This window comes from Raphanus sativus, chromosome 2, assembly GCF_000801105.2.
Source record: "Raphanus sativus cultivar WK10039 chromosome 2, ASM80110v3, whole genome shotgun sequence".
NCBI classification, from domain to species: domain Eukaryota; kingdom Viridiplantae; phylum Streptophyta; class Magnoliopsida; order Brassicales; family Brassicaceae; genus Raphanus; species Raphanus sativus.
In genome coordinates, this window is record NC_079512.1 from 132,665 (window position 1) to 159,662 (window position 26,998).

At 36.9% G+C, this 26,998-nt stretch overlaps 3 protein-coding genes and 2 pseudogenes across 3 annotated transcripts; 1 reads left to right on the forward strand and 4 right to left on the reverse strand.

Moving 5' to 3' along the window:
- Positions 1 to 340: 340 nt before the first annotated feature.
- Positions 341 to 2,426, forward strand: LOC108850056 (AT-rich interactive domain-containing protein 1-like). The gene is made up of 2 exons (XM_056998787.1): positions 341 to 1,283; positions 1,614 to 2,426. Exons 1-2 carry the CDS (start codon positions 528 to 530, stop codon positions 2,220 to 2,222), a joined length of 1,365 nt encoding a protein of 454 aa, XP_056854767.1. The 5' UTR covers positions 341 to 527; the 3' UTR covers positions 2,223 to 2,426.
- Positions 2,383 to 10,205, reverse strand: LOC108830578 (BRAP2 RING ZnF UBP domain-containing protein 2-like; annotated as a pseudogene).
- LOC130508741 (F-box/LRR-repeat protein 14-like) lies at positions 2,489 to 3,649 on the reverse strand (annotated as a pseudogene).
- A 1,204-nt stretch (positions 10,206 to 11,409) lies between the features above and the next one.
- On the reverse strand, positions 11,410 to 17,010 carry LOC108839968 (receptor-like serine/threonine-protein kinase SD1-8). Its single transcript, XM_018612761.2, has 7 exons — positions 16,435 to 17,010; positions 13,056 to 13,221; positions 12,837 to 13,009; positions 12,542 to 12,752; positions 12,235 to 12,472; positions 12,002 to 12,152; positions 11,410 to 11,911 (listed from the first exon to the last, which is right to left on the reverse strand). The coding sequence occupies exons 1-7, from the start codon at positions 17,008 to 17,010 to the stop codon at positions 11,585 to 11,587; spliced, it is 1,842 nt and encodes a 613-aa protein (XP_018468263.2). The 3' UTR covers positions 11,410 to 11,584.
- Positions 17,011 to 17,143: 133 nt separating this feature from the next.
- On the reverse strand, positions 17,144 to 17,635 carry LOC108830569 (S-locus-specific glycoprotein S13-like). Its single transcript, XM_018604173.1, has one exon. The coding sequence runs from the start codon at positions 17,633 to 17,635 to the stop codon at positions 17,144 to 17,146; it is 492 nt and encodes a 163-aa protein (XP_018459675.1).
- Between the last annotated feature and the right edge of the window lie 9,363 nt (positions 17,636 to 26,998).

Below are 26,998 nucleotides of genomic sequence, written 5' to 3' on the forward strand. Positions count from 1 at the left end.
GGGAAAAGATCGGGTGGTGATTGCAGGGTCAGTAAACAATGATTTCGAGCTTTGGAAAAATTAACGACCGACCGTCGGATGGGATGAGGCCCACGGGCCGAGAGAGCGGGCGTGGGTGGCCCATAAGCCGTGGGCGGTCGAGGCGTTACAGAAAGACCAGTAGTTATGGAGACAAGAAATGCAAAGGGAATCGTGCTTACTTGTTTTTGGTTCTCTAGTTGTGCTTGGAGGAGTTCGTTGTACTCACTGATGATCTATGGTTTGAAAATGAAAAGAAAATGAGAGAGAGAGAGAGAGAGAGAGAGAGAGAGAGAGAGAGAGAGAGAGAGAGAGAAAGCAATAAAGTAACTTAAGAGTTGCAAATTTGAACATGAAACAAAAGTAGTACCATGTCCGAGCTTTGGAAAAATTAACGACCGACCGTCGGATGGGATGGGGTCCACGGGCCGAGAGAGCGGGCGTGGGTGGCCCATTAGCCGTGGGCGGTCGGGGCGTTACAGAAATACCAGTAGTTATGGAGACAAGAAATGCAAAGGGAATACGTGCTTACTTGTTTTTGGTTCTCTAGTTGTGCTTGGAGGAGTTCGTTGTACTCACTGGCCTCCTTGTTCCGAAGCTTACTCGAATCGTTCCTCGTCGAGTTTTGCCCCGCGGATAGTTTCCGACCTCTTCCTCCGATGACCGGCGACGGGAGAGCCGTCGATCTGTTTAATCTTTTCCTCAGCGTGAGTCGCAGAGGCGATGCCGTTTCGTGGGATGAAGTTGCTCGAGAGTGTGGATTAGGGTTTAATAACGCATCTTCTGCGAAGTTGATCTATGTTAAGTATCTTGATGCACTTGCTAGGTGGTTGAACAGAGTTGGTTACGATAGCGTTGAGTTGTGTGGAGTCTCGGATGGTTTGATGGCTAGTCTTAAGGATTTTTTATGTGAGGTTAAGAGGAGGTATGGTACTACTGCTTCGAGGGAGTTAGGAGCTGAGCTTAAGTGGTTTGTATCAAAAGCTAAGAGAAGTTGTGGTGATGATGATGATGATAAGAAGGTGGATAAAGTTATGAGACTTGACTGCTCTTTTTCGCCTGGGAAGAGGAAACGGGAGTGTCCTTTGGAGACGTTGAAATGGTTAAGAGAGGCTGCTAAGGATCCATGTGATACTTGTTCTATTGGTTCTTTGCCTGATAGATCAAAGTGGGAAGCTTATGGAAGGGAAGAGCCGTGGAAGGAGCTTCTTCTGTTTAGGGCTTCAAGAACAAACACTGATCCGTCTTGTCAAAAGATTTGGCAGGTGTGTATATATATATATAGTTAGTTATTCAACAAGTTTGCATTTGCACTTGTTTTGAAAAAGGCCCATATGATTTTAATTAAATGCACTAACTTTTTATTATTCAATGTTTGAGTTTAATCGTGAAGATGAGATTTGAGTCTTGAATAGCATGTTTTAAAGCTTTTTAATAGGAATTTTTAGTAGCAACTTAGGAAATGAGAATGCTTTAGCATTAGGCAATGATAATGCTTTAGCACCTGGTTGTGAATGTTTTCTCTCTGATTTCACCACTCTTATTCCATGTTTATGCCATTTCAAGTCTTGTGATCATTTGCTTGTACGTTTCAGAAAATCCAGAAGATGCATCCATCTCTGTATGAGGATAGTACTGGACCTAGTTACAATCTGAGAGAGAGACTCAGATTTGATGGGAGTGGCTCGGCTTCAGATAGTTCATCAGATGAGGAGGATAGACCATGTGCTCGAGTTGGCTCACAGTTTCAGGCTGAGGTACCTGAGTGGATTGGCCTCAACACCGAAAGCGATGCAAAGTGGTTGGGCCCTCGGGTCTGGCCGCTGAGCAAAGAACAAAGCAACAGTAATCTTCTTATCGAAAGAGATCCTATTGGGAAAGGAAGACAAGATCCATGCGGCTGCCAAAACTCAGATTCTGTTCAATGTGTCAGATTCCATATCAACACAAAACGGGAGAAACTGAAACTTGAACTTGGTCCAGCTTTCTACATGTGGTGTTTTGATAGTATGGGTGAAGGTACTCTGCAGTATTGGACAGACTTAGAACTGAAGAAAGTAAAGCTTTTGATGGCATCTCCACCTACACTTAGCCCATCTTTCTTCAGTGAGCTGAAGAGTATCCTTTCTTCAAAGAGCAGAGAAGAGATTGTGAGCTACTATTACAACGTGCATGCTTTTAGGATGACTGCAAGAAAACACTAGTTAACGAGCCAATACCTTCTAAGAGAGCTTCTCATTTCTTCATCTTCCAGTAGGCACCATCCCTTTTTCAAGATCTGGACAAACAACTTAGGGAGTCCTTTAGTTGATCCTATTATTATAGGTAAGATCATCAATCTTTGTTTATATGTAGAACTTGTTTTTACTGATCCTCCGTTATAATAATAGGTTCAACGATTTTTTTTTTATTATTTTTTTTTGAATAATACCATATATTATGTTAAATAAATGATTATAAGGCTTCAAACACTTAATCAAACAGATCACACACGACATGTATCCAAAAACAAAAGAAGATCCAAAACAAGTCAATGGAACACGTAGCAAAAAAGGTGCTTGTATAAAGCGAATGAAGTGATCTCAATACATCCATGACAAGTCTTGCCTAAAAGATACAGACGTTGCAGCACCATTAACACCTTTTCTTGAAACCTGAGGACAATCTTCAAGCACAAGCAACTCCAGTTTGCGAGTCTTAGCAAGTGCTCTAAGTCCATCGTCAGTGACTCCCAAACACTTAGATAGTTTCAACACAGTGAGGGAGGGAAACTGGGTCACCAGAACCAACCCCTCGTCGCTCACTTCCTGACAGTGTACAAGCTCCAAGATCTCTAGATTCTGAGCCGTACACAGAGCTTCCATCCCCACGTGGTCAAGAGAAAGCTCTCGAATGGGGCATTTCTGGATCAGATTGATTATCCCTTGAGGGTGAAAGAGAAGAGAGAAGGAAACTCATCGTCTGAGAAAGACCTTGAAGGATTCGAGCTTTGAGCAGTGTTGAGATATGGCAATGAGGCTTTCATCGGTTAATCTCAGGGCGACGTTGTTCAAGAGAGGCAGAGTGAAATCAGACGGAACACGCAATGAGATGCACCTTAGGTGTTTAGCTTTCTCGACCAATGCTATGATGTCCAGATAAAGCTTCTCCAGGTTCTTGCATTTTCTCAGCACACAAGCGAGCCCTCTCCCTCTCCCTGGAGCTACGACGCAGATTATCACAAGGAACCGACTGTTTCCGCCATCTCTCCACAGCTACCTGATCATAATAAACCTTCATGTTCCTGTAGTTTGCATCTACCTCGAACTTCAGAACACGAAGCTTCCTCCAGCTAACTCCCAGCTTCCCCAACCCCTCTGCAGTTCCTGATACAAAGCTCTTCAAGCTTTCCGAAATACTACAACCACTCAACGCTCGCCACGTTTAAGCATCGAATGAGATGAAACCTCCTGAGTTTCTTGCACCCTACAGCTAGTGACAACAACGCCGCAAGTGTTGATAAGTATGTAATTATTTAGAGATAAATATGTGTTTATAAAGTCGGTTAGAGTTAGTTAGAGATAAGCCTTATCGGCATCTCTTGAGTTGTATATATTTGACGTAAAGGTTAATGAGAAACACACAGAAACATTTACACAAAACTTGCTTTACATGTTTTTACTCGCATGTTTAACTTTCTCAGACCCAGAGGAAGTGGTAGTACTATTGGCTGATATGGGCAACACTGTACCGTCCTTCACCTCCTCCTTTAACTCTGATCCTTCACTCTCACCACCATCCATCTGGGCCATTAGCTTTCCTAGCTGTTAGTCTCAATTAAACACATTTAGTAATTATGTCTTTATACGACACAGCAGGTTGTATACATGTTTCTTTACCTGTTCTTCCAAGCGCTCAATCTTTTCATCCTTCACCTGAACCGCCTTCTTCTCTCTACAAATCCAACCTCAGTTTCATCAAATGACGAATAAACAATTCAATCCTTAGTTCCTCATGCAACATACCTTTCTTCCATTTCGGTAATCTTGGTGCCTCATACGTCCTTATTTTTCATCAGATTTTCGTTCAACTACAAATAAGCGAGAACATCAAGTCAGTCCTCTACTGAAAAAACTACCTCTGCACAAAACCTATATATGTATACTCACATCTTCAAGAAATTCCTTCTCTTTGAAACATCTGTCACGTCTGGCTTGCAGCTTCTGCAGTCTCTGGCTTATTGCCTTGCTCGCAGCCTCTGAGACTTTCTGTTCCGTTTCCTCCTTACATTTTGTAGCAATTTTTCAAAATACTAACGGGAGAGGAAACGATGAAAAAACACAAGGGTCAGTAAACAATGTAAGTGAGTCCAAAGCACGGGAAAAGGTCGGGTGGTGATTGTAGGATCAGTAAACAATGATTTCGAGCTTTGGAAAAATTAATGACCGACTGTCGGATGGGATGGGGCCCACGGGCCGAGAGAGCGGGCGTGGGTGACCCATTAGCCGTGGGCGGTCGGGGTGTTACAAGTGGTATCAGAGCCAGGTTAGCCGTCTCAGTTCTGACCTGAGAGGCATCTTGAGACATGTCGTGGGACGCAACGAGGGCGTTGCGTTCTTTGAGATGGAGTGAATTGTAACATCCCGAGTTGTGATATGTGAAAAGGCTTAAGAGAATTGATTTGACTACCTATGTCACCAAAGTTGACTTACCTTTTCCGTCACACATCCGTTTAGAACTCCAGAGTTAAGCATGCTCGGGCTGGAGTAGTGAAAGGATGGGTGACCTATCGGGAAGTGATTCGCGATACCGTGTAAGTGAGGCCAAAGCACGGGAAAAGATCGGGTGGTGATTGCAGGGTCAGTAAACAATGATTTCGAGCTTTGGAAAAATTAACGACCGACCGTCGGATGGGATGAGGCCCACGGGCCGAGAGAGCGGGCGTGGGTGGTCCATAAGCCGTGGGCGGTCGAGGCGTTACAGAAAGACCAGTAGTTATGGAGACAAGAAATGCAAAGGGAATCGTGCTTACTTGTTTTTGGTTCTCTAGTTGTGCTTGGAGGAGTTCGTTGTACTCACTGATGATCTATGGTTTGAAAATGAAAAGAAAATGAGAGAGAGAGAGAGAGAGAGAGAGAGAGAGAGAGAGAGAGAGAAAGCAATAAAGTAACTTAAGAGTTGCAAATTTGAACATGAAACAAAAGTAGTACCATGTCCGAGCTTTGGAAAAATTAACGACCGACCGTCGGATGGGATGGGGTCCACGGGCCGAGAGAGCGGGCGTGGGTGGCCCATTAGCCGTGGGCGGTCGGGGCGTTACAGAAATACCAGTAGTTATGGAGACAAGAAATGCAAAGGGAATACGTGCTTACTTGTTTTTGGTTCTCTAGTTGTGCTTGGAGGAGTTCGTTGTACTCACTGATGATCTGTGGTTTGAAAATGAAAAGAAAATGAGAGAGAGAGAGAGAGAGAGAGAGAGAGAGAGAGAGTAACTTAAGAGTTGCAAATTTGAACATGAAACAAAAGTAGTACCATGTCCACTTTACTGTTCAAGAGAGCATCAGTCATTCCACTATCAGAATATTCACAGCTTCCACAACCATCCTTGCTCAAACTACCGTGAGAACTCAACTCTACTAGCTTGCCATCAGTTTTGGATTGAATAAGCCGGTGAACATAATTGTCACCAGCATAATCCCAAACACGCTGTGTTTCAAGCTCAAGTGAATAGCAATGATCCGTCTCCTCCCAGTGCGTTCTGGCATGTCCTCCCTTGTACCTTCAATGAGTAATTAACAAGGAGAAACCATTAACCTTGTACAGACGAGAAGGAAACCAAAAAATAATTGTCACTAGACTCCGTGCTAATTGCAGTCTATACCTTCCGCAGCCAACAACCCCACAAATAACACACATCCAGAGATTCTCCGTTGTTTGGCAAACACAACATACTGAATTTTCAGGCTGCTGCTGGCAATATCGACAAACCTGAAAACAAAAAAAAAACAACACCACATTAGGGAAAATTGACATAGGATCCGAAAATTGGCATGAAAAATGAAAAAGAAAAAAAGAACCGTACTGGGCAAGAAGAATCTGGCCAATTAGAAATACATGAACAATGGAAGGAGTGATTGCACATAGTTGTGAGAATACCACCAGTGTCTTGGTCCAATCTCTCTGAAAACATGAACAAATATCAAAAAAAGGTTTAAGGAGAAAACGAAACTAAATGCACAACATATTGTTAAGCTAGATGGGCTTCACACTTAAAACCAATTGGTGATAAGAGGAGTGGTCCATCCACCTTATATATTACTAAGGATCCCTTCCAACTACCGATTTGGGACAACTATGTGTCTAATACGCCCCCTCGAGATGATGGCTCTTTGAGCGTCAATCTCGGAATGTTCGGGCAAAGATCGATGGGCCAACTTTGGGCCAGATCGATGTGGATCGGGTTGGACTGCGTGGATCGGGCTCTGATACCATGTTAAGCTAGATGGGCTTCACACTTAAAACCAATTGGTGATAAGAGGAGTGGTCCATCCACCTTATATATTACTAAGGATCCCTTCCAACTACCGATGTGAGACAACTATGTGTCTAATACATATGACACTAACTACACTGTCAATCTAAACACCACCTAAAGTCTACACTTCCAGCGCCAGACGAAACCATATCAAACTTTAAGGGCTTACCAAGACAAACAGGGAAAGTAGGTTGCTCAATTGGGCCAGCAGAAGAAGGCTGAGTATGGTCAATAGATCCACTATAACCGGTAAACTGAACATCTAGAGTAAAAAGCAGGCGACAGACATCATCATGTACACAATTGGCAACAGCTAATCAATCACAAAGATAAAATGTAACTATAGACCAGCCTTAGGGTGTCTCAAAACAAAATCATACCTCAAGAGAATTGAATCGTGTGACAGGAGTATTATGTCGCTATATTTCTCAAACCGCCTTTGAAGTTTTATGATTTGGTTTTTTATATTTTTGTCTTAAGATAATTATTGGACAATTTCCATATGTGTTTTGGAAATACGTTCTAGGTTTTTGATATATAAGGCATCGCCTCTGTAAGCTTTAATAATAAGAATTCAATTACAAACTTCTCAATCTCTTATTACTTTCTGAACAAGTAACATCATTATTATCATCAACGTTCTTAGGTTCTCTGAGCTGATCCTTCTTTCTTAGTGGTCATCTCTTAGATCTTTGAATACCCTTCCTTCTAACCTGCAAGTAAGGTTACTAGTTTGGGAACCTATCTATCCATCACTTCTCCTGTCTCATTGGTATCAGAGCATAAACTCCTCAGGACCATGGAGATACAAGATCAACAACCGCTTTGAACGACATGACCAAGCAAATCGATGAGCTCCGTTCTTTGCAAACTCAACAAACAGAAGAGATCCGCAAGGAACTCCACGATAACATCAACAGACTTGAAGCACTCATGGAGAAGTACTTCGCTAATGCTCGACCTCCTGTTACTCAACGCGAAGGAAAACAAACCGAAGCACCCTCCTCTGCTGTTACGGACGGGTCGCCTCAAACCAAGGATCCACCAGACCGTTTCAACACAGAGCACAGCATATCAAAACCAACTCCCACCAACAACCCACCCGTTCATCATGGCCTATCGTCACGGCTAACAAAGATCGGTTTTCCTATGTTCGATGGTTCTGAACTCAGAGAATGGATCTACCGCTGTGAACAATTCTTCTCAATTGATAGCACTCCACCGGAACTAAAGGTTCGACTCGCTTCTCTTCACATGACGGGCAAAGCTCTCCAGTGGCACCACTCCTACATTGCAAATCGTTACAACCAATTCCCACTATGGCCCGAGTACGTTGCTGCAGTTTCTGAACGCTTCAGCGAGCTGTACGACGATCCTTTATCCGAGCTCGTCAGTCTGAAACAAGGAAATGATAAAATTGATGAGTATTTGGAAAAGTTTGACTCTGCTATGACTCGAATCACGCTTGCTCCAGCTCATGCCTTGAGCATATTTTTGACAAATATGCACCAGCACTTAGCTTTCCATGTGCGTCAATTCAAAGTCACCACAGTTCCAGAGGCAGCAAAAATAGCTAAACTACATGAGCTTTCTTTGTCGCACACGCCCACAAAGACATCTCGCCCCACCTTCAACTCTCAAAGATCCAATTTTGGCCCGCCCACCCAGAATCAACACAGCGTTTCAACATCTTCTACACCTGACACTGGTGGAAATCAAAACAATGAACCTCTACTTTCTAATAAACCACAAAAGCGGGTCTCTTTTGAGGAGATGCAAGAAAGAAAACGTAAGGGTTTATGCATGTTTTGCGAGGAGCCATTTACACCTGGTCATCATCTGAAGCACCGGCGCGCTGAATTCTTGTTCTTAGAAGCTGATACAGAGTTCGACGAGGAAATCACATTGAAGGAACAAATACGTGAAACAACTCTTGACGACACAAACGACAAGGTTCCCACTATCTCTGCACACGCCTTAAGTGGAACCCCAACGTTTAACTGTATGCGTCTAATGGGCCAGTACGGTAAACGAAAGTTGAATATCTTAATTGACCCAGGCAGCACTCATAACTTTCTTGATGTAGATATCGCTAAAGGCTTAGGATGTACTTTGATACCAATCAAACCAACGCCAGTCATCGCAGCAAGTAGAGAACTGACTACTAAGTACAAATGTAACACATTTTCTTGGAAGATGCAGGGATACATGTTTAGTTCTGAAATACGAACCTTGCCCTTGGGATGCAGCGACTTGGTGCTTGGTGTTCAGTGGCTATCTACTTTGGGAGCAATTCTGTGGGACTTTCTAAACCTGCGAATAGAATTTAACTTTAATGGTTTGAAACATGTTCTCAGAGGTATTACACCAAACAATCCCAAAGAAATGAAAAGAAGCAGTCTCGACAAACTCAACTTACAAGATCCTCAGATTGCTTCACTTAATCTTCAGGAGCTGGACAGTACGCTAGAGACACAGCACACCGTCCCTTACCGCAAGCTTCTTCTTTCATCCAATGTTTCAACTCATAACGTCTTTCCTGTGAGTCAACTTAAGCTCTGTCCTAATCCATATACCTCACCACCAGTTCTGCCTCAGTACCGTACGGACATTGGAAGCGTTAAAGAACCTGAAATAATTCTTGAGAAGAAGATGGTCAAACGCCATAACAGGGCTGTCACAAAAGTTTTGGTGCAATGGAAAGGATTTCCTCCAGACCTTGCGACATGGGAGTTCTACCAAGACTTTGCTGCTAAATATCCTGATTTTCATACTTGAGGGCAAGTATGATGTGAAGGAGGGAGTATTGTGACATGAGTATTATGTCGCTATATTTCTCAAACCGCCTTTGAAGTTTTATGATTTGGTTTTTTATATTTTTGTCTTAAGATAATTATTGAACAATTTCCATATGTGTTTTCGAAATACGTTCTAGGTTTTTGATATATAAGGCATCGCCTCTGTAAGCTTTAATAATAAGAATTCAATTACAAACTTCTCAATCTCTTATTACTTTCTGAACAAGTAACATCATTATTATCATCAACGTTCTTAGGTTCTCTGAGCTGATCCTTCTTTTTTAGTGGTCATCTCTTAGATCTTTGAATACCCTTCCTTCTAACCTGCAAGTAAGGTTACTAGTTTGGGAACCTATCTATCCATCACTTCTCCTGTCTCAAATCGTTTCCCTCTAAAATGCTGGTAGAATGTATCGGTAGACTCTTGAGAATCAAACCTTATCAAAATGTTATACCTATTTTCAATCCCATCATTCCTGTAAAGATAAGATGAAAAGCAAATAAACAGACGATCTTTACTTCAGTACTTCCACTTGTATCACAATCTAGCAAAAGAAGGAGATTTGAACTTCTTACCTCACAGTTCGCATTTCGAGTATGTGCTGGATGAAGGAGCCGCAAAACTGGCAAAAATCTGCATACGTCATGTGGTTCGGCACTCCAAGAACGCAAACGAGAGGGTTCCTTCCAATCTAATCAAGTTGGATCTGTCGTTGTATTTCCGGCCAATCTCCGTGATTTCGTCGGTGCTTTACCCGAGCACTTGTTGCACGATGTTTATTTTCCTCTTCTAGTCATTCTTGGAGAGATGCATTCATTTCTTAAGGCACCTTGGCCTGGAGACTATGACATCGTTTCCATCGTGCATCATCCATCGTCAAAATCCAACTTTAGAGTACAGAGAAGAACTCATGTGCATGAGGAAACTCGTGTGCGTATGGGTGGATGGGATAAACAGAAGACTAAATCATCAGTCTACCGAAGTTATAAAAGGTGGTGTAGTATGGAGTCTATTTTAATACAAAGGGCACGGTGGTACTGTGTCAATGTTTCAAAGCATGTTCTGGATACAATGGGTTTTTACTGTATGATATGGAAAAGTAAAATGCTAAAGTGGCATGCCTATCATATCAGAGAAAGACGAATTCTGGAGAAGGAAAATAACAGATCACATATTCTATTAGCGTGTAAGGCTTACTGCAAAAGAAAGCAACGTCAATCTTCACTTCTACAAATAATTTGTCTTCAGCATATGTCGCATATTTCTGCTTATGTAATAAATAATTGTATCTTATTGCTTTGTATACGATTCTGTAACTATGTTTGTACTTCGGTATATCAATAAAATTGAATTAGATGTTTAAAAAAAAATTTGAATATTGTAAACAACTACTGTTTTATCTTTAAATAATATATAACGAGAGTTTATGTAGCACGCCAAACGCGCCATTCGACTCTAATTTATTATTATAGATTTTATCCGTTGAGAATTGCTCCGTAGAAGATAAAAAAATAAGATAAAAGAGTTTTCAAGACGACAAATAAATATGAAATTAATTTTTTGATTCAATTAAAATGGTTTTAGTTTTATATCCATAAAAAGATCACATCCATGAGGCGAGATTACATTTAGACTATCTCTCGATGTTTAGAATAAAATAATCGATGTGAATAATTTATTTTATTAATTCAATTTAATATTATTATTTAACTCGAATAGTATGAAGAAAATAACATATGATGATGAATAAATAAAATAAATCTATTCTCTTTTTCTTATATGACACTCATTTTGTTCCATCAATTTTTATCACATTTGCTTGTTGCAGCATTGAATCAATGTATAACGGAAATGGAAAGTTTCCAAGTCTCTCGCTATGTTCTTACTTCTGTCCTAAGGTCAAATAAACTAATGGATGATAACTAATATCGACTTGTTGGGATTTATAAATCTTAAATTGTATATATTACTGTATGTTATATACATCTAATATATTATTTTGTATGTTAGAAATGTTTTGATCGCTTAAATAACACTGTCATCTAATTATGTGTTTGCGTTGGATTACTGTTCGACTAGTAAATTGTTATTACTGCATTTCGGAGCCATTGTACTCTTTTTTGTTACATCGTGTACTCTTCTTATAAAGGCGATTCTGCTATTTTTTTTGGTCTAAAAAAAAAATGCGATTCTGCTATTTAATAGTACAAACTTGCTAAAACATTAAACAGACCCGCTTAGCAACTTTCAAATTTACCGAGCGTCAATAACGGAGCGAGTGATTTGGTTCACTGTCCACTCATCGTCACCCTGTTTACTTAGTTCAGGCTCAAGAGGACCTTTCCCAACGCAAAACGCTGGCTGTTTCGGCTCAGGAAGAGTCGTAGTTTCGCTTCCAAGCATCACCGTTACAGACGACATCTCTGGTCTGTCTTCAGCACGGTCTTGAACACACAAGAGACCAATATGTATGTATCTTGAGGCTTCATGTGTCTTGAACGTTGACGATGACGACGTAGAATCTATTATGATTGGATCTATGATGTCTAGCGTTTTTCCTTCCTTCCAGTTCCTCCACACCTGTCCATAATTATGATGGAATCTTTTTTTTTATATATATATATAATAATCGTGCAGAAAAAATCAACTTTAAGAGGGTCTCAAGCTTACCCAACCGTGGAGACTAAGGCCACCATATGAGTTGTAAAATCCTGTACTCCTCTTGCCACTTATAATCTCAAGAAGTAAGATCCCGTAACTGAAGACATCTGATTTCACCGAGAATATCCCATTCATTGCATATTCCGGAGACATGTAGCCACTGCATGGTGAAGATTAAATTCACATATAAATCAGGGTTTTTTTAGTTTGGATTTAATTGATAAAAGCTCATAATTTCTTACTAAGTTCCAACCACCTTCCGGGTTTTAACTTCTGTCTCATCCCGTCCAAAAATCCTAGCCATGCCAAAGTCAGAGATCTTTGGAATCATATTTTTATCAAGCAAAACGTTACTTACTTTCAAATCTCTATGGATGATCCTAAACCGTGAGTCCTGGTGAAGATATAACAGTCCTTTTGCAACACCATTTGCAATATCAACTCTCAGTTGCCAATTTAATTTGACGCGTCGGCTTTTGTCTACAAATTATTAGAACGTGTTAACTTATTCGTGAATATAATGAATTTAAAGGTGTTTTAGTCACAAACCAAAGAGATGAGAATCAAGGCTTAGATTCTCTAAATATTCATAGATCAACAACTTCTCCCCCTTGTCAGCGCAACAACCAAGAAGCTGGACAAGGTTAATATGCTGCAGCCTTGCAATGAGTCCAACCTCATTCTCAAACTCATCTGTCCCTTGTGAAGACGTTTTTGATAATTTCTTTACCGCAATTTCTTTCCCACCAAGTAACGTTCCCTATTACCAGCAGACATTTGACTATGCAATAATGAAATCTTGTGTCGTTATAATTCTGAATAGATTTTATGAATTACTTTTTACCTTGTAAACAATACCGAAACCACCTTTTCCAAGCTTGTTGGTGTTAGAAAAATTGTTTGTTGAGTTGGCTATAGCTTCAAAATCCATCAGTTGAAGCTCTAGATCCTCTGTTTTTATATCTCCTATTGTTCGTCTCTTGCTTGATATTACCACTTTCATTATCGAATCTTGGCCTGTCCGATGGATTAATAATCAAGACATGATTATTAAATACTTTACAGATATAATAAATAAAGGCAATGAAAGTTGTTGATTTACCTGGATTTGGAATTGCTATTGATTGCTTCTGCTTCCTTTTCCATAAGCGGAAAATTATAAAGCTTAAAAGAAGCAAAATGCTCACCCCAATACTGAAACCTATTATTTTATTTCTGTTTTTGGTTCTCTTGTCCTCTGCGACATAAACGAAGAATGTATTTTTCTGTTATGTAGATGTCGAAACAAACGAAATTAATTAAAGAAAATTATAAAGAGAAGTTTGTTATATTTAATACAACAAACAAAATACTGTTTTAGACTTTTCTATCAGAAACAACGGTAAAACCTAAATAAAATAGTTGTTATTCGATCTAACTTACACCATACTGATATTAGTTTTTGTGAATAATATAGTAATCAGATGTTTTTCTAAGCGCCTCAATTGCTATTTTTTTGTCATAACCTCAATTACTATTACTACGCCAACCTCTTGAAAACTTTAAGAAGTGTGTTAGAAGGAAAATAAAGAAAACTGAAAACATTTGATTAAATTCAAAGTTTGATAAACAATAACATTGCAATATTAACTAACTCATGTTAATAACTATATACTGAAATCAGCATTAAAACGTCTTTACTTTAGAATAAATCACTAGAAAAATGACCAAGAATCTGTTTGTTTCTCCACCCAGACGAGTCATCTAGATATGGATGAAGATGAGAATTTTGTTTGTTATGAACTAAAAGTATAACTCATCCAGATGGATCATCTAGATGACTTTCGAAAATATAGGCTTGGGTTTAAAGTACATCCAGCTGAAGCGGTAATTAAATTGAACCATTAAATGAACATATATTTAAGGAATTATTTTCTTTTTCTATTTATTAAACAGTTTCCTAAATCAATTTAACTTAATTTCGTATTTAATATGTTTCCTAAAATAAATTAGCTCATTTTTAGGAATATTCATATTTAAAATTTATTTTAACAATATTAAAATTGGATAATGTTACGATTAATTATTTTGAACGAAATTCAAGTTAAATTCGACATTAAACAATATTTTGAATATTCCTAAAATATATGATTAACTTACCATTAATTATTTTGAATAATAAAATCTATATATGCTAAGATTTTAAATATTTTAAACTACTTATAGAACAAGATGAAATATTTGTAACTCAATATTATTTTAATATAATTAAATCTCACCTAAGATTATATATTTTTTCAAGAATTTTTAAAGTATATGTTTAACTATTTTGGTTGCTATTAATTATTTTCAACAAAAAAATTAATACTGAAATTTAAATATATTTGAATTATTTGTAAATCAATGTTTAATGTTTATAACCAAATATATTTTTCTAACGTATCTAAATCTTACCATATTATCTATATTTGATCAAAATATTTAAATTCTCTTTACATTTGGCAAATAATTTTGTGTTACAAGAAATATTATTCAAACTATCAATAGGTCAATATTAATTTTTCAAAAGTTTAATAACAAGCACAGGATACTATTTTTACAGCACATAAACTATTCGATTGTTGTGTTTATAAAAATTTAGAAATATGTAAATATTTAAAAAAATAAACTGATAAACAATTAAATAATATTTATTAATATAAAAAATGAAAATAAATACCCGTTCGGTCGGACGGGTCCAGCTCTAGTTTAAATTAATTGATATGCGCATGTTATTAATAGTGTAGATATATGTTTAATTTGATTGTTAGTCTTTAAGGAAATATGATGACTCAGTAGAGTAGATTACTGGTAAGTATAATTATTAGTGGTAGGTTTTACATTTATCGACTTTTTTTTCTTTTGCCATACCTCGTACTATGGCGTCAAGTAAAAAAAAGGCTTGATTTCAAAAATTCAAATGACGTAGCTTTGTCTTAAATACCTTTCATATTTTTCACATTTATATAGGGAAAATCGCATAAAAAACCCTCAAAGTGTCACTTACTAACACTTTAAACCTTGAAGTTTTTTCACTAACACTTTTAACCTTCAAAGTGACATTTGTATCATAAAAAACCTTCAAATCAAAAAATTGACCGGTTCAGCAGGTAATTTTTTAAAAATAATTTTAATTAATAAAATAAACAAAATAAATAAATAAAAATCCAAAAAATAAATAAAAATCGAAAAGTTCTAATAATATTTACAAAAATGGAAAAAAATCAAAAAATAAATTAAAATTTTAGAAAATTAAATAAATATATTAAAAATTAAATTATTTTCTAAAAATATTAATAAAAATAACTAAAAAGTTAATAATAAATAAGATTAAATTTAAATAGAGAAAAACTAAATAAAAAGTTCACAATTTTTTTTTCAAAATGGAAAATATAAAATTCAAAATCACTAGTGACGATGATGGTTTCTCACATAACCATTAACAATGACGATAATTGTCATATCTCCAACGATAGTTTCCAACATCATCTTGAAAATGACAAAACAAAATCTTTTTCAAACTTTTGAATTTTCATTTTTTTTGAAATATATGAATTTTTATTTTTCTGTTTTTTTAATTTGATCTCATTTAGTTTTGAATTTTAATTTTCTAAATTTTAATTAATTTTCTGATTTTTTCTAATTTTCTGATTTTTATTAATTAATATATAATTATATAAGAATCAAAAAGTTAGAAAAAATCCGAAATTAATTATTATTTAGAAAATTAAAATTCAAAAATAAATGAGATCAAACTAAAAACAGAAAATAAAAAAATTCATATATTTCAAAAAAAATGAAAATTCAAAAGTTTGAAAAATATTTTTTTGTCATTTTTAAGATGACGTTGGAAACTATCATTGGAGATATGACAATTATCGTCATTGTTAATGGTTATGTGAGAAACCATCATCGTCACTTGTGAATTTTGAATTTTGAGTTTTATATTTTCCATTTTTTTTTAAAAACTGTGAACTTTTTATTTAGTTCTTCTCTATTTAAATTTAATCTTATTTATTATTAATTTTTAGTTATTTTTATTAATATTTTAGAAAATAATTTAATTTTTAATATATTTATTTAATTTTCTAAAATTTTAATTTACTTTTTTTTATTTATTTTTTTGATTTTTGTAAATTTTATTAAAATTTTTGATTTTTATTTATTTTTGGATTTTTATTTATTTATTTTGTTTATTTTATTAATTAAATAATTATTTTTGAAAAATTACCTGTTGAACCGGTCATTTTTTTGATTTGGAGGTTTTTTATGATACAAATGTCACTTTGAAGGTTAAAAGTGTTAGTGAAAAAACTTCAAGGTTTAAAATGCTAGTAAGTGACACTTTGAGGGTTTTTTATGCGATTTTCCCCATTTATATAACCAAATAATCGTTTCGTTGAAGTTTAAAGACACTAACCGACTCCGTGATCCATAGCTGCAATTCTGACATGCAGGTCATGACCGCCGAAAGTATAGTTTCGCATATCTTCGAGCTCTCCAGACCAATTCACACATATACCCTGCCCTTTTCGGCTTTCCATGAACGCATATGCGGTGCAATGGCAATCTGCAAGGCAATACTTCTCACAGACTTGTATTTGTAGACCACCACTCCACATCTCATGATCATGTCTATCATTCGGCAGTTTCATGTTATGTAGTGTAGTAAACCGATCTTGACTGCAACTCATATTAGTCCCTCTCGTACATCCGGTCCACCCATTATCCAACTTCTGATTAAATCCTTCGATACAGTTACATAGGGGCCTTGTGTATTCGGAGCAGAAGCTGTACGATTTACATGATCTACTCCAGAAGCATGAATCATTTACTGACCATGATAATTTCCATTCTCGATGATTAGGGAACCACGTGTAAACTTCATAGATTCCTTCTGGCCCTAACCTCAACCTCGAGAAGTTCCCACGGTTGGTTGTCATTACTAGTGATTGCTGTTGCGAACTCGGGTCACCTTCTACTTGAAAAATCGGTGGCATATCTCCGAACCTGAATCCATTCCATAAATCAACAAGTTCATCCTCCTTCAAATCTTTCTCCCGTAGATAAATCCAAAAGCCAATTGAATATTTAACTCCCAAAAAATAACGTCCGCGCGACGGATCATGAGGACTAGTCCAGGATCGAAGTATATTTGCCCGTTCCAGCGCGCAGCTTCATTTGTGGGATTAGACAGTCACCGGGAAAATCGAAACGATTCGTCTCGGTTGTGTTCTCCTTCACCACCAAGTTACCATTTTCGAGAAGCTTCACCACAACCTGAGGCCTTAAAGTCACTTTTATATTCGTTGACCAGACATGATTGTTATCTCGATCCAAGAGAAAGAGGTTACTGTTGGAGACTATGAGGGTTCCTTGGGATCCGAGAAGAGGACGATTTCTGTTGGCGACCCATAAAGCGGTTCTGTTGGGGTCTTGCTTCAACCAGATACCAAGATACCAGTTGGAAATTATAGCAGGTTTGAAGAAACCGAGCTCGAAGACATCTCCAGGAGATGCAAGGGTCTCATTTTTCTCGAGTGACAACAGAACGTCGTAAGGCAAAGAAGTAGAAGACAGAGGATGAACAAGTATAATGAAGAAGATTGTAATTTTGCCACTCATTTTAATTTCACTTGATTTTTTTTTCTTGTTTTCGACTTCTCTCATGTTCATCATCATCTTGTTATATACACGCATTATTTAAAAAAAACAAAAACAAAACAAGAAACCCATACCTCATAAATACACAAAAGTCTAAACCAATCTACCTCTGTGTAAAGGGACTCGATCCGGTATAGAACATGTGTTGTCTTGGCTTTTTCAGAATTTTCCCCTAACTTATAATTTCTACGATTAACTATTCAAGAAGGTTCCGTTCAGTTTCCAATGTTCGCTTACTCTAATTCAACCATCTATGGGACTACTATGCTACTGCAACTATTTTACATGTACCTTAATCACTACCAGATCTGGAAATATTGGAGGCTGTAAAATATATATATATATATATATTAATGTATTTTTTCAAATTTGATAAAATCTCTTATTTAAAGAATCATGGTTTTGTGAGAAAAGTTATATCTAAATTTCGTACAGAATATAAAATATAACCTAAAATAGTTGTAAATTAAAATTATTAATCTAAACAAAATATTTCATGACTTTGAAAGATATAGTAAATGTTTAAAAACGAAGATAACAAACAAAACTAAGGGGCATGTTATTGGTACTTGATGGGATTTAATCTGAGTTTTGATGAGTGTTAACAGTTTGTTGAATTTTAAAAAGTTCTGATAATTTTTAGATTTTCTTAAATTTTATTAAAGATTTTTGTACATTATTGGATTTTTAACTGAAGATGAAAAAAAAAGATAATCAAAACATGTTAACAAATAAGAAAAAGATGGAAATAAGAAAAAGATGGAAATAAACACGAAATAAATACATGGAATTATATTTTCCTTTTTCAAACATGTTTTCTATTTCTTTTCTGAGAAAATTTTATAATATTAATTTGTAATCAGGTAAATAATGAATAATTATATTATTCATTAAAGATATCAAAAAATTAATCAGTTTCATTAAAATTATTTATTAAAAATAACGATTCAGCCTAAAATCTTGAATAATATGATAAATTATGGAAAACAGGACAAATAATTTAATTTAGTTAATATTCCCAGAATACTTATTTAATAAACTTTCAAATAATAGTACATATTTAAATTGATGACTTATTAGTCAAAAGTATTAAGAACATCATAAATAATAGTATAGATTGACTTGAATTATAAAAAATGTAATATATAATCAAAGTTATCTAAAATTATAGAAAATATGACAAATGAGCCTAAAATTATAGAAAACATAACAAATAAGCAATATTACCTAAATTCATGGAAAATACGACAAATAAGCAAAATCACTTCATAAATAATAGTATAGATTAACTATTTTTAGTGTATGAAAATAATTTATTTACAATGAATCTATTTATAAATATTTAAAAAAATTAGTATGCATGTACGTACGGACAAAACACCTAATCTATTTTATATTTCTTTAATAAAAACTTGATCTATCAAATATGTTGGGATGTTAATCTTGTTATAATTAGTTAACTAGATTTTGACCCGCGCTTCGAAAGCGCGGGTTTTATTATTCACTTTTGTGAAATATATTATTTGTTTGTAGCTATTGAATGTATTTATCTTAGTGAAACTTTCTTTATAATAAATTCGACACACACTCTCACTGGTAAACTATATGTTTCTCTGACTTTGTTTTATTCTTTCTCCAATCAACATATTTATTTGACTTGTTGTTAAAATAAATGATTTTTAGAACGCAACTGTACAATATTTTTATATTAATATTTTGTTTAAACAATGTGACATATTTCTATATTATTAAATATTTACATTGTAATTTAAAATAAATTTTGACCCGCATGCCCGTGCGGATGTATATTTCAAAAATATATTGCTAATGGTATTTTTGGCAATTTCTCATTCATGGGGAATTTTCAAAAATACCACTTTTAAGGTACCATTATTCATCTTTAGCACCACTAAAGACACATTTTCAATAATACCTTATTTATTAAAATGGTAAAGACTCTTATATCTTTGTTTTTATATGTTTTTCAAAATTCTAATCCCAAATTCTAATTCCTAAACCTCCAATTCTAAACCCTAAACCCAAAATCTTCAACTCTAAACCCTAAACCCTAAACTATATACCCTAAATTCAATATCCTAAACCCTAAACCCTAAAGTCTAAACTATAAACCCTAAATCCTTAACTCTAAACCCTAAATCTTAAACTCTAAACCCTAAACTATATACCTTAAACCCTAAAACATCAAATCTAAACCCTAAATCCTAAACCTTTAAATCTAGACCCTTCATTAAAAGTAGTGGTAAAAGTGATTAGTGTAAACATGAAAAATGGTACTATAAAAATGGTATTTTTGGCAATTTCTCATTCATTTTTCATGTCAATATATATATAATCATATAAGTAATAGTATTTTATATGTACCATCTTATAAATAATCATCTATATTATATTCTTAAAGTTTAATGTGAAATATAAAAACCTTAATTTAAGTTGGTATATAAAATTAATCCTTTTGTTGTATTTTTCTTATATATATTGAAAATATTTTTAATAACGGTTATTGGAAAATATTTTAGTAAAAATAAATTTTGAATATATGCATATTTTAATATGTATATAAAATTTAAATTTAATTTATGATTATTTTAGACAAAACAATGTTTTTAGGTAATTAGATTAGTCCATTTTGTATATTTTAAAAATGATATAATGGATTTCCAATTTTTATTAATAACATAAGCAATTTTTTTTTCTTCTTGACATACATTTATCTATGTTTCAAAGTTTTAATTTTTTTGCATCAGTTTTCTATGAATTATAATTAATTTTATGATATTTTTTTTTGAAAATTGAAATCTTGAAATTTTTATATTTGACTAAACTAAATAAGGTAATAATACTGTTTTTAATTTTTTTATATAATATACTATTTATATTTCAGTTTGTGTTTTTATTTTTACCATAAAGAATTATAAATATAGCGACACAATTGTAAATAAAAAGAAATATAGAAAGAAGGTTGTTTAATTTATTATAAAAACAATGGCTAAATGTTTAAATAAAAAGAAGTATTAAATGTGTTATTCATGTTTCTAAGCAATTCTCATTTGTTATTAATTTATTGAAAATACAATGGCTAAATGTGTAAATAAAAGAAAGTACACATATCTACTATCCATGTTGCCAAACATATCTCATTTATCCTACTATCCTTGTTTCCAAACATCTCCAATTTGTATTTCAACTTTAATAATATAGATAATTCATGAAGTTAATTTCCATTATATATTTTTAGTACAATTAGCTTTCTTTCAACTATGTTCTTCTATTTTTTTTTTTTTGCAGTGTTACCTACATATATAAGTGTTTTATGTCTCACTTCATTCCAGTGCATTAAATTTGGTTGCAACTGAACCAATTTACACTATGAGGTCCAGGGTGCTTAAGTGATCCCTTGAGTACTAAATCTCAGTTGGGAAGCATATCTTTTTTTTTTTAAACTCTGAGTGACTTGTATTCAAAATAGTAAGAACTTCCAAAATAATGGTCTCTATAGAAAAACCACAAAGAAATAAAAGAAAGGACCCCATAAAAGAAATAAAACTGAAGCTTAAATGTAAAGAAAGAGATGATAAGATCCCATGCTTAGTAGGAAACGAGGTAGGTGCAGGTCCTCCAAGTAAATAGAACTGAATGTACTTATTACGTTCAAGGAAATGTGAGGTATTGAGCCACACAAGATAGGAGTCTCTTCGGTTGAGTCAAACCGGTGGTCCTCTAGCTACATGAGATTGCAGCCGATGGTCCTGAGTAACACTGTTGGCAATTGCACTGGCGCATCTATTGCACTCTGGAGACGTATAAGCAATGATCCAAAGGTTTTAGCTTCGAGAGGTGTTCCTAAATCAGTGAACACACCAGCAGTATCCGGATACAGTATTGTCTCTCCAGCCAAGTAAGTATTTGATCCGAACACCACTCTATCTATACATTGAAACATAACAACTCTGCCGGTAAGCTCTTTTGCTGTGAGACAAAGGAGTAGCGTAATGATCCTAGTGAGCTTAGTTTCCTCCACCCACGTTGCATTTTGACAAAACTAAAGGACGGAGCTTGCCATCTGCCATATTGGATGCGCCAGCAGAGACACATGATATGTCCCGATGAATTTCACCTCCATCCATGCTTCTGCGTGGATTTTGAGATTTTTGACCTAATATCCGCTCTTGCAAAAAGCTTTGGAAGTGTCAGATTTACAAATGATTCCGATGCAGAGCCTCTTCCGAGAAGGAGAAGCCTCCGCCGCCTGCAACGCTGCACCTTCTCACATCACTCGATTGCTGAGACGGTCGTAAGGTTGGATAGATTCCCGAACTAGAAACCCTACTTGCGGGTTCGAAGAATGGAGACACGTAAACTTAGAAGATGATCGTGTAGCAAGAAAGATCTTCTTAGAAGCCTTACGTTTGTATGAAAAGCTCGTGTAGGAGCTTTTTATGAGATAGCTTGAGAAATAAGTAAGATGAGAGAAAAGTAGTTTATTGATTGTGTGTTCTAAAAGTTGCCATAAGGCTTACAATATATAGTAGATGAAACCGACTGTGAAAAAGGAAATAGATAAACCCATAGTAAAAAGGAAAACTAACATAAGAATTAGATATGACTCGTGACTCGGAGTGACTCGTAGACTCGTGACTCGGAGTGACTCGTAGACTCGGAGACTCGTATGACTCGTTGACTCGTGACTCGACCTGTTACAATACTCCCTCCTTCAGAACATTCTTGGCCTCAAGGATGAAAATCATGAAATTTGGCAATGAAATCTTGATAAAACTCCCAGGTTGCTTGTTGAGGCGTTGAACCCTTCCATTGGACAAGGACTTTAGTGACTGGTTTGTTTTGCCGATTTACCATTTTCTTCTCCAAAATAAGTTCAGGTTCTTTGTCTGTCCCAACGTCATTCAGGTATTGAGGCAGCGTAGGAGTCGAGCTTGGAGGGTTAGGACACAACTTGAGTTGACTTACGTGAAACACATTATGGATTGAAGAAGTGGAAGGAAGTTCCAGCTTGTAAGCTCTTGTACCAACACGATCTTGTATGCGGAAAGGGCCGTAGTAGCGAGGTGAGAGCTTATGAGGTATGTGTCGACCTTTGAGCGAATGTTGGCGATACGGCTGAAGCTTCAAGTAAACATAATCACCATTTGTAAATTCACGATCAGAACGGCGAGAATCTGCATATTGTTTCATTCTGTTTTGAGCCCGTAGGAGGTGAAACTTCATCATATCAATAACTGCTTCTCGTTTCTGAAGCGTCCTGTCCACAGCTGGGGAAGAACTTTCTCCAGGTAGGTAAGGCATGTGAAGCGGAGGCGGTTGTCCGTAAATGATCTCAAAAGGCGTACTATGAATGGCCGAGTGATATGTTGTGTTGTACCACCATTCTGCGAGGGGAAGCCAGGAGCTCCAAGAGCGTGGAGAGTCAGATACCATACACCGTAAGTATGTTTCCAGAGTCTTATTAGTAACCTCTGTTTGGTCATCGGACTGAGGGTGATAGGCTGTAGAGAAGTTGAGGTCGACTCCATGAACTCTAAACATTTCTCTCCACACATCGCTCAAGAAGGTTGGGTCACGATCACTGGTTATGTCCTTAGGCATTCCGTGTAGGCGGAATACTTGATCCATGTATAATTTTGCAACATCCATAGCAGTATACGGGTGTGATAGTGCCAAGAAGTGGGCGTTTTCAGTGAGCCTATCAATGACCACAAGGATGCAATGTTTTCCTGCAGAAGGAGGGAGACCTTCTATGAAATCGAGCCTAATTGATTCCCAGACACCTGCAGGGACTGGAAGAGGCTGGAGAAGACCAGGCTTGGCAGCTAAATCATACTTATTCTTCTGGAAAGTAAGACAATTACGAACATAATTTTGAGTTTCAGAATTCATCTTAGGCCAAAAGAACAATGTTTTGATGCGTTGCAAAGTTGAATCGCGGCCTGAGTGTCCTCCTATTGCGGAATCATGGAGCCATTTAAAAATGTGGAGCTTGACTGATTGATCATTGCCTACTACAAGTTTTCCTCTGCGACGTAACTCACCGTTTATGAACGAGTACGCTGGATGAAGAGACTTGTTTACCTGCAGCTCTGAGATGAGATTTTTAAGAACTAGATCAGTTTCCCACAAAGCTTTCAATTTCTCATAGAACCCATGATGAGCCTGAGATAATGTGAGCTGAAGCAACTGAGAACCAGAGACTCGAGAGAGTGCGTCTGCTGCGACGTTTTCTTTGCCCTGTTTGTAGTAAATTTCAAACGTGTAACCCATCAATTTTGATAGCCACATGTGTTGAAAAGGTGTAGTTCGGGAATCTATGATACCGCAAGTAGGGTTTCTAGTTCTTGGCTTTATACTGAGACGGTAGTAAGGTTGGATAGATTCCCGAACTAGAAACCCTACTTGGGGGTTCGAAGAATGGGGATACGTAAACTTAGAAGATGATCGTGTAGCAAGAGAGATCTTCTTAGAAGCCTTACGTTCGTATGAAAAGCTCGTGTAGGAGCTTTTTATGAGATAGCTTGAGAAATAAGTAAGATGAGAGAAAAATAGTTTATTGATTGTGTGTTCTAAAAGTTGCCATGAGGCTTACAATATATAGTAGATGAAACCGACTATGAAAAAGGAAATAGATAAACCCATAGTAAAAAGGAAAACTAACATAAGAATTAGATATGACTCGTGACTCGGAGTGACTCGTAGACTCGTGACTCAGAGTGACTCGTAGACTCGTATGACTCGGAGACTCGTATGACTCGTTGACTCGTGACTCGACCTGTTACAAAACTCCCTCCTTTAGAACATTCTTGGCCTCAAGGATGAAAATCAGGAAATTTGGCAATGAAATCTTGATAAAACTCCCAGGTTGCTTGTTGAGGCGTTGAACCCTTCCATTGGACAAGGACTTTAGTGACTGGTTTGTTTTGCCGATTTACCATTTTCTTCTCCAAAATAAGTTCAGGTTCTTTGTCTGTCCCAACGTTATTCAGGTATTGAGGCAGCGTAGGAGTCGAGCTTGGAGGGTTAGGACACAACTTGAGTTGACTTACGTGAAACACATTATGGATTGAAGAAGTGGAAGGAAGTTCAATCTTGTAAGCTCTTGTACCAACACGATCTTGTATGCGGAAAGGGCCGTAGTAGCGAGGTGAGAGCTTATGAGGTATGTGTCGACCTTTGAGCGAATGTTGGCGATACGGCTGAAGCTTCAAGTAAACATAATCACCATTTGTAAATTCACGATCAGAACGGCGAGAATCTGCATATTGTTTCATTCTGTTTTGAGCCCGTAGGAGGTGAAACTTCATCATATCAATAACTGCTTCTCGTTTCTGAAGCGTCCTGTCCACAGCTGGGGAAGAACTTTCTCCAGGTAGGTAAGGCATGTGAAGCGGAGGCGGTTGTCCGTAAATGATCTCAAAAGGCGTACTATGAATGGCCGAGTGATATGTTGTGTTGTACCACCATTCTGCGAGGGGAAGCCAGGAGCTCCAAGAGCGTGGAGAGTCAGAAACCATACACCGTAAGTATGTTTCCAGAGTCTTATTAGTAACCTCTGTTTGGCCATCGGACTGAGGGTGATAGGCTGTAGAGAAGTTGAGGTCGACTCCATGAACTCTAAACATTTCTCTCCACACATCGCTCAAGAAGGTTGGGTCACGATCACTGGTTATGTCCTTAGGCATTCCGTGTAGGCGGAATACTTGATCCATGTATAATTTTGCAACATCCATAGCAGTATACGGGTGTGATAGTGCCAAGAAGTGGGCGTTTTTACTGAGCCTATCAATGACCACAAGGATGCAATGTTTTCCTGCAGAAGGAGGGAGACCTTCTATGAAATCGAGGCTAATTGATTCCCAGACACCTGCAGGGACTGGAAGAGGCTGGAGAAGACCAGGCTTGGCAGCTAAATCATACTTATTCTTCTGGCAAGTATGACAGTTACGAACATAATTTTGAGTTTCAGAATTCATCTTAGGCCAAAAGAACAATGTTTTGATGCGTTGCAAAGTTGAATCGCGGCCTGAGTGTCCTCCTATTGCGGAATCATGGAGCCATTTAAAAATGTGGAGCTTGACTGATTGATCATTGCCTACTACAAGTTTTCCTCTGCGACGTAACTCACCGTTTATGAACGAGTACGCTGGATGAAGAGACTTGTTTACCTGCAGCTCTGAGATGAGATTTTTAAGAACTAGATCAGTTTCCCACAAAGCTTTCAATTTCTCATAGAACCCATGATGAGCCTGAGATAATGTGAGCTGAAGCAACTGAGAACCAGAGACTCGAGAGAGTGCGTCTGCTGCGACGTTTTCTTTGCCCTGTTTGTAGTGAATTTCAAACGTGTAACCCATCAATTTTTATAGCCACATGTGTTGAAAAGGTGTAGTGATCTTCTGCTCCAATAAAAATTTGAGGCTCCTTTGATCGGTTCGAATGATAAACATGTTGTGAGCCAAGTATGCGTTCCATGTTTGAACTGCATGGACCACTGCAAGAAGTTCCTTTTCGTAAACTGAGAGGTTCTGGTGTCGAGGCCCTAATGCTCTACTGATGTAGCATATCGGGTGGTTGTCCTGCATAAGTATTGCGCCTATACCGGTCTGAGATGCGTCGGTTTCAACGATGAATGGCTTGGAGAAGTCTGGCAGGGCGAGGACAGGGGCTGTTATTAAGGCGGTTTTTAGAGCTTGAAAGCTGTGTTTGCCTCAGAGCACCAAGAGAAGCCATCTTTTCGGAGTAGCAGAGTAAGTGGGCGTGCGATTATACTATAACCTTGTATGAAGCGTCGGTAGTAGTTTGCAAGACCTAAGAAGCTGCGTATATGCTTCTGGTTACGAGGAACATGCCAACCTTCGACTGCTTTTATTTTATTTGGGTCAGTACTTACGCCTGCTGCAGAGATGAAGTGACCGAGATATTCAATCTTTGTAGCTCCAAAGGTACACTTAGATCGTTTAAGGTAGAGCTGGTGGTGACGCAAGATTGCAAAGACCATATCCAGATGCGCGAGGTGATCCTCCCATGTATTGCTATATATTAAAATATCATCGAAGAAGACGAGTAGAAACTTTCGAAGAACTGGTTCAAATACGTGATTCATCAAGCCTTGGAAAGTGCATTGAGCATTGGTAAGACCGAACGGCATGACGAGATATTCATAATGACCAGAGTGGGTCTTAAATGCTGTTTTATATACGTCTTCAGGTGACATACGTAACTGATGGAAACCTGCACGTAAATCCAGTTTTGAGAAAAATTTGGCGCCACCCAACTCGTCTAAGAGGTCTTCCAGTA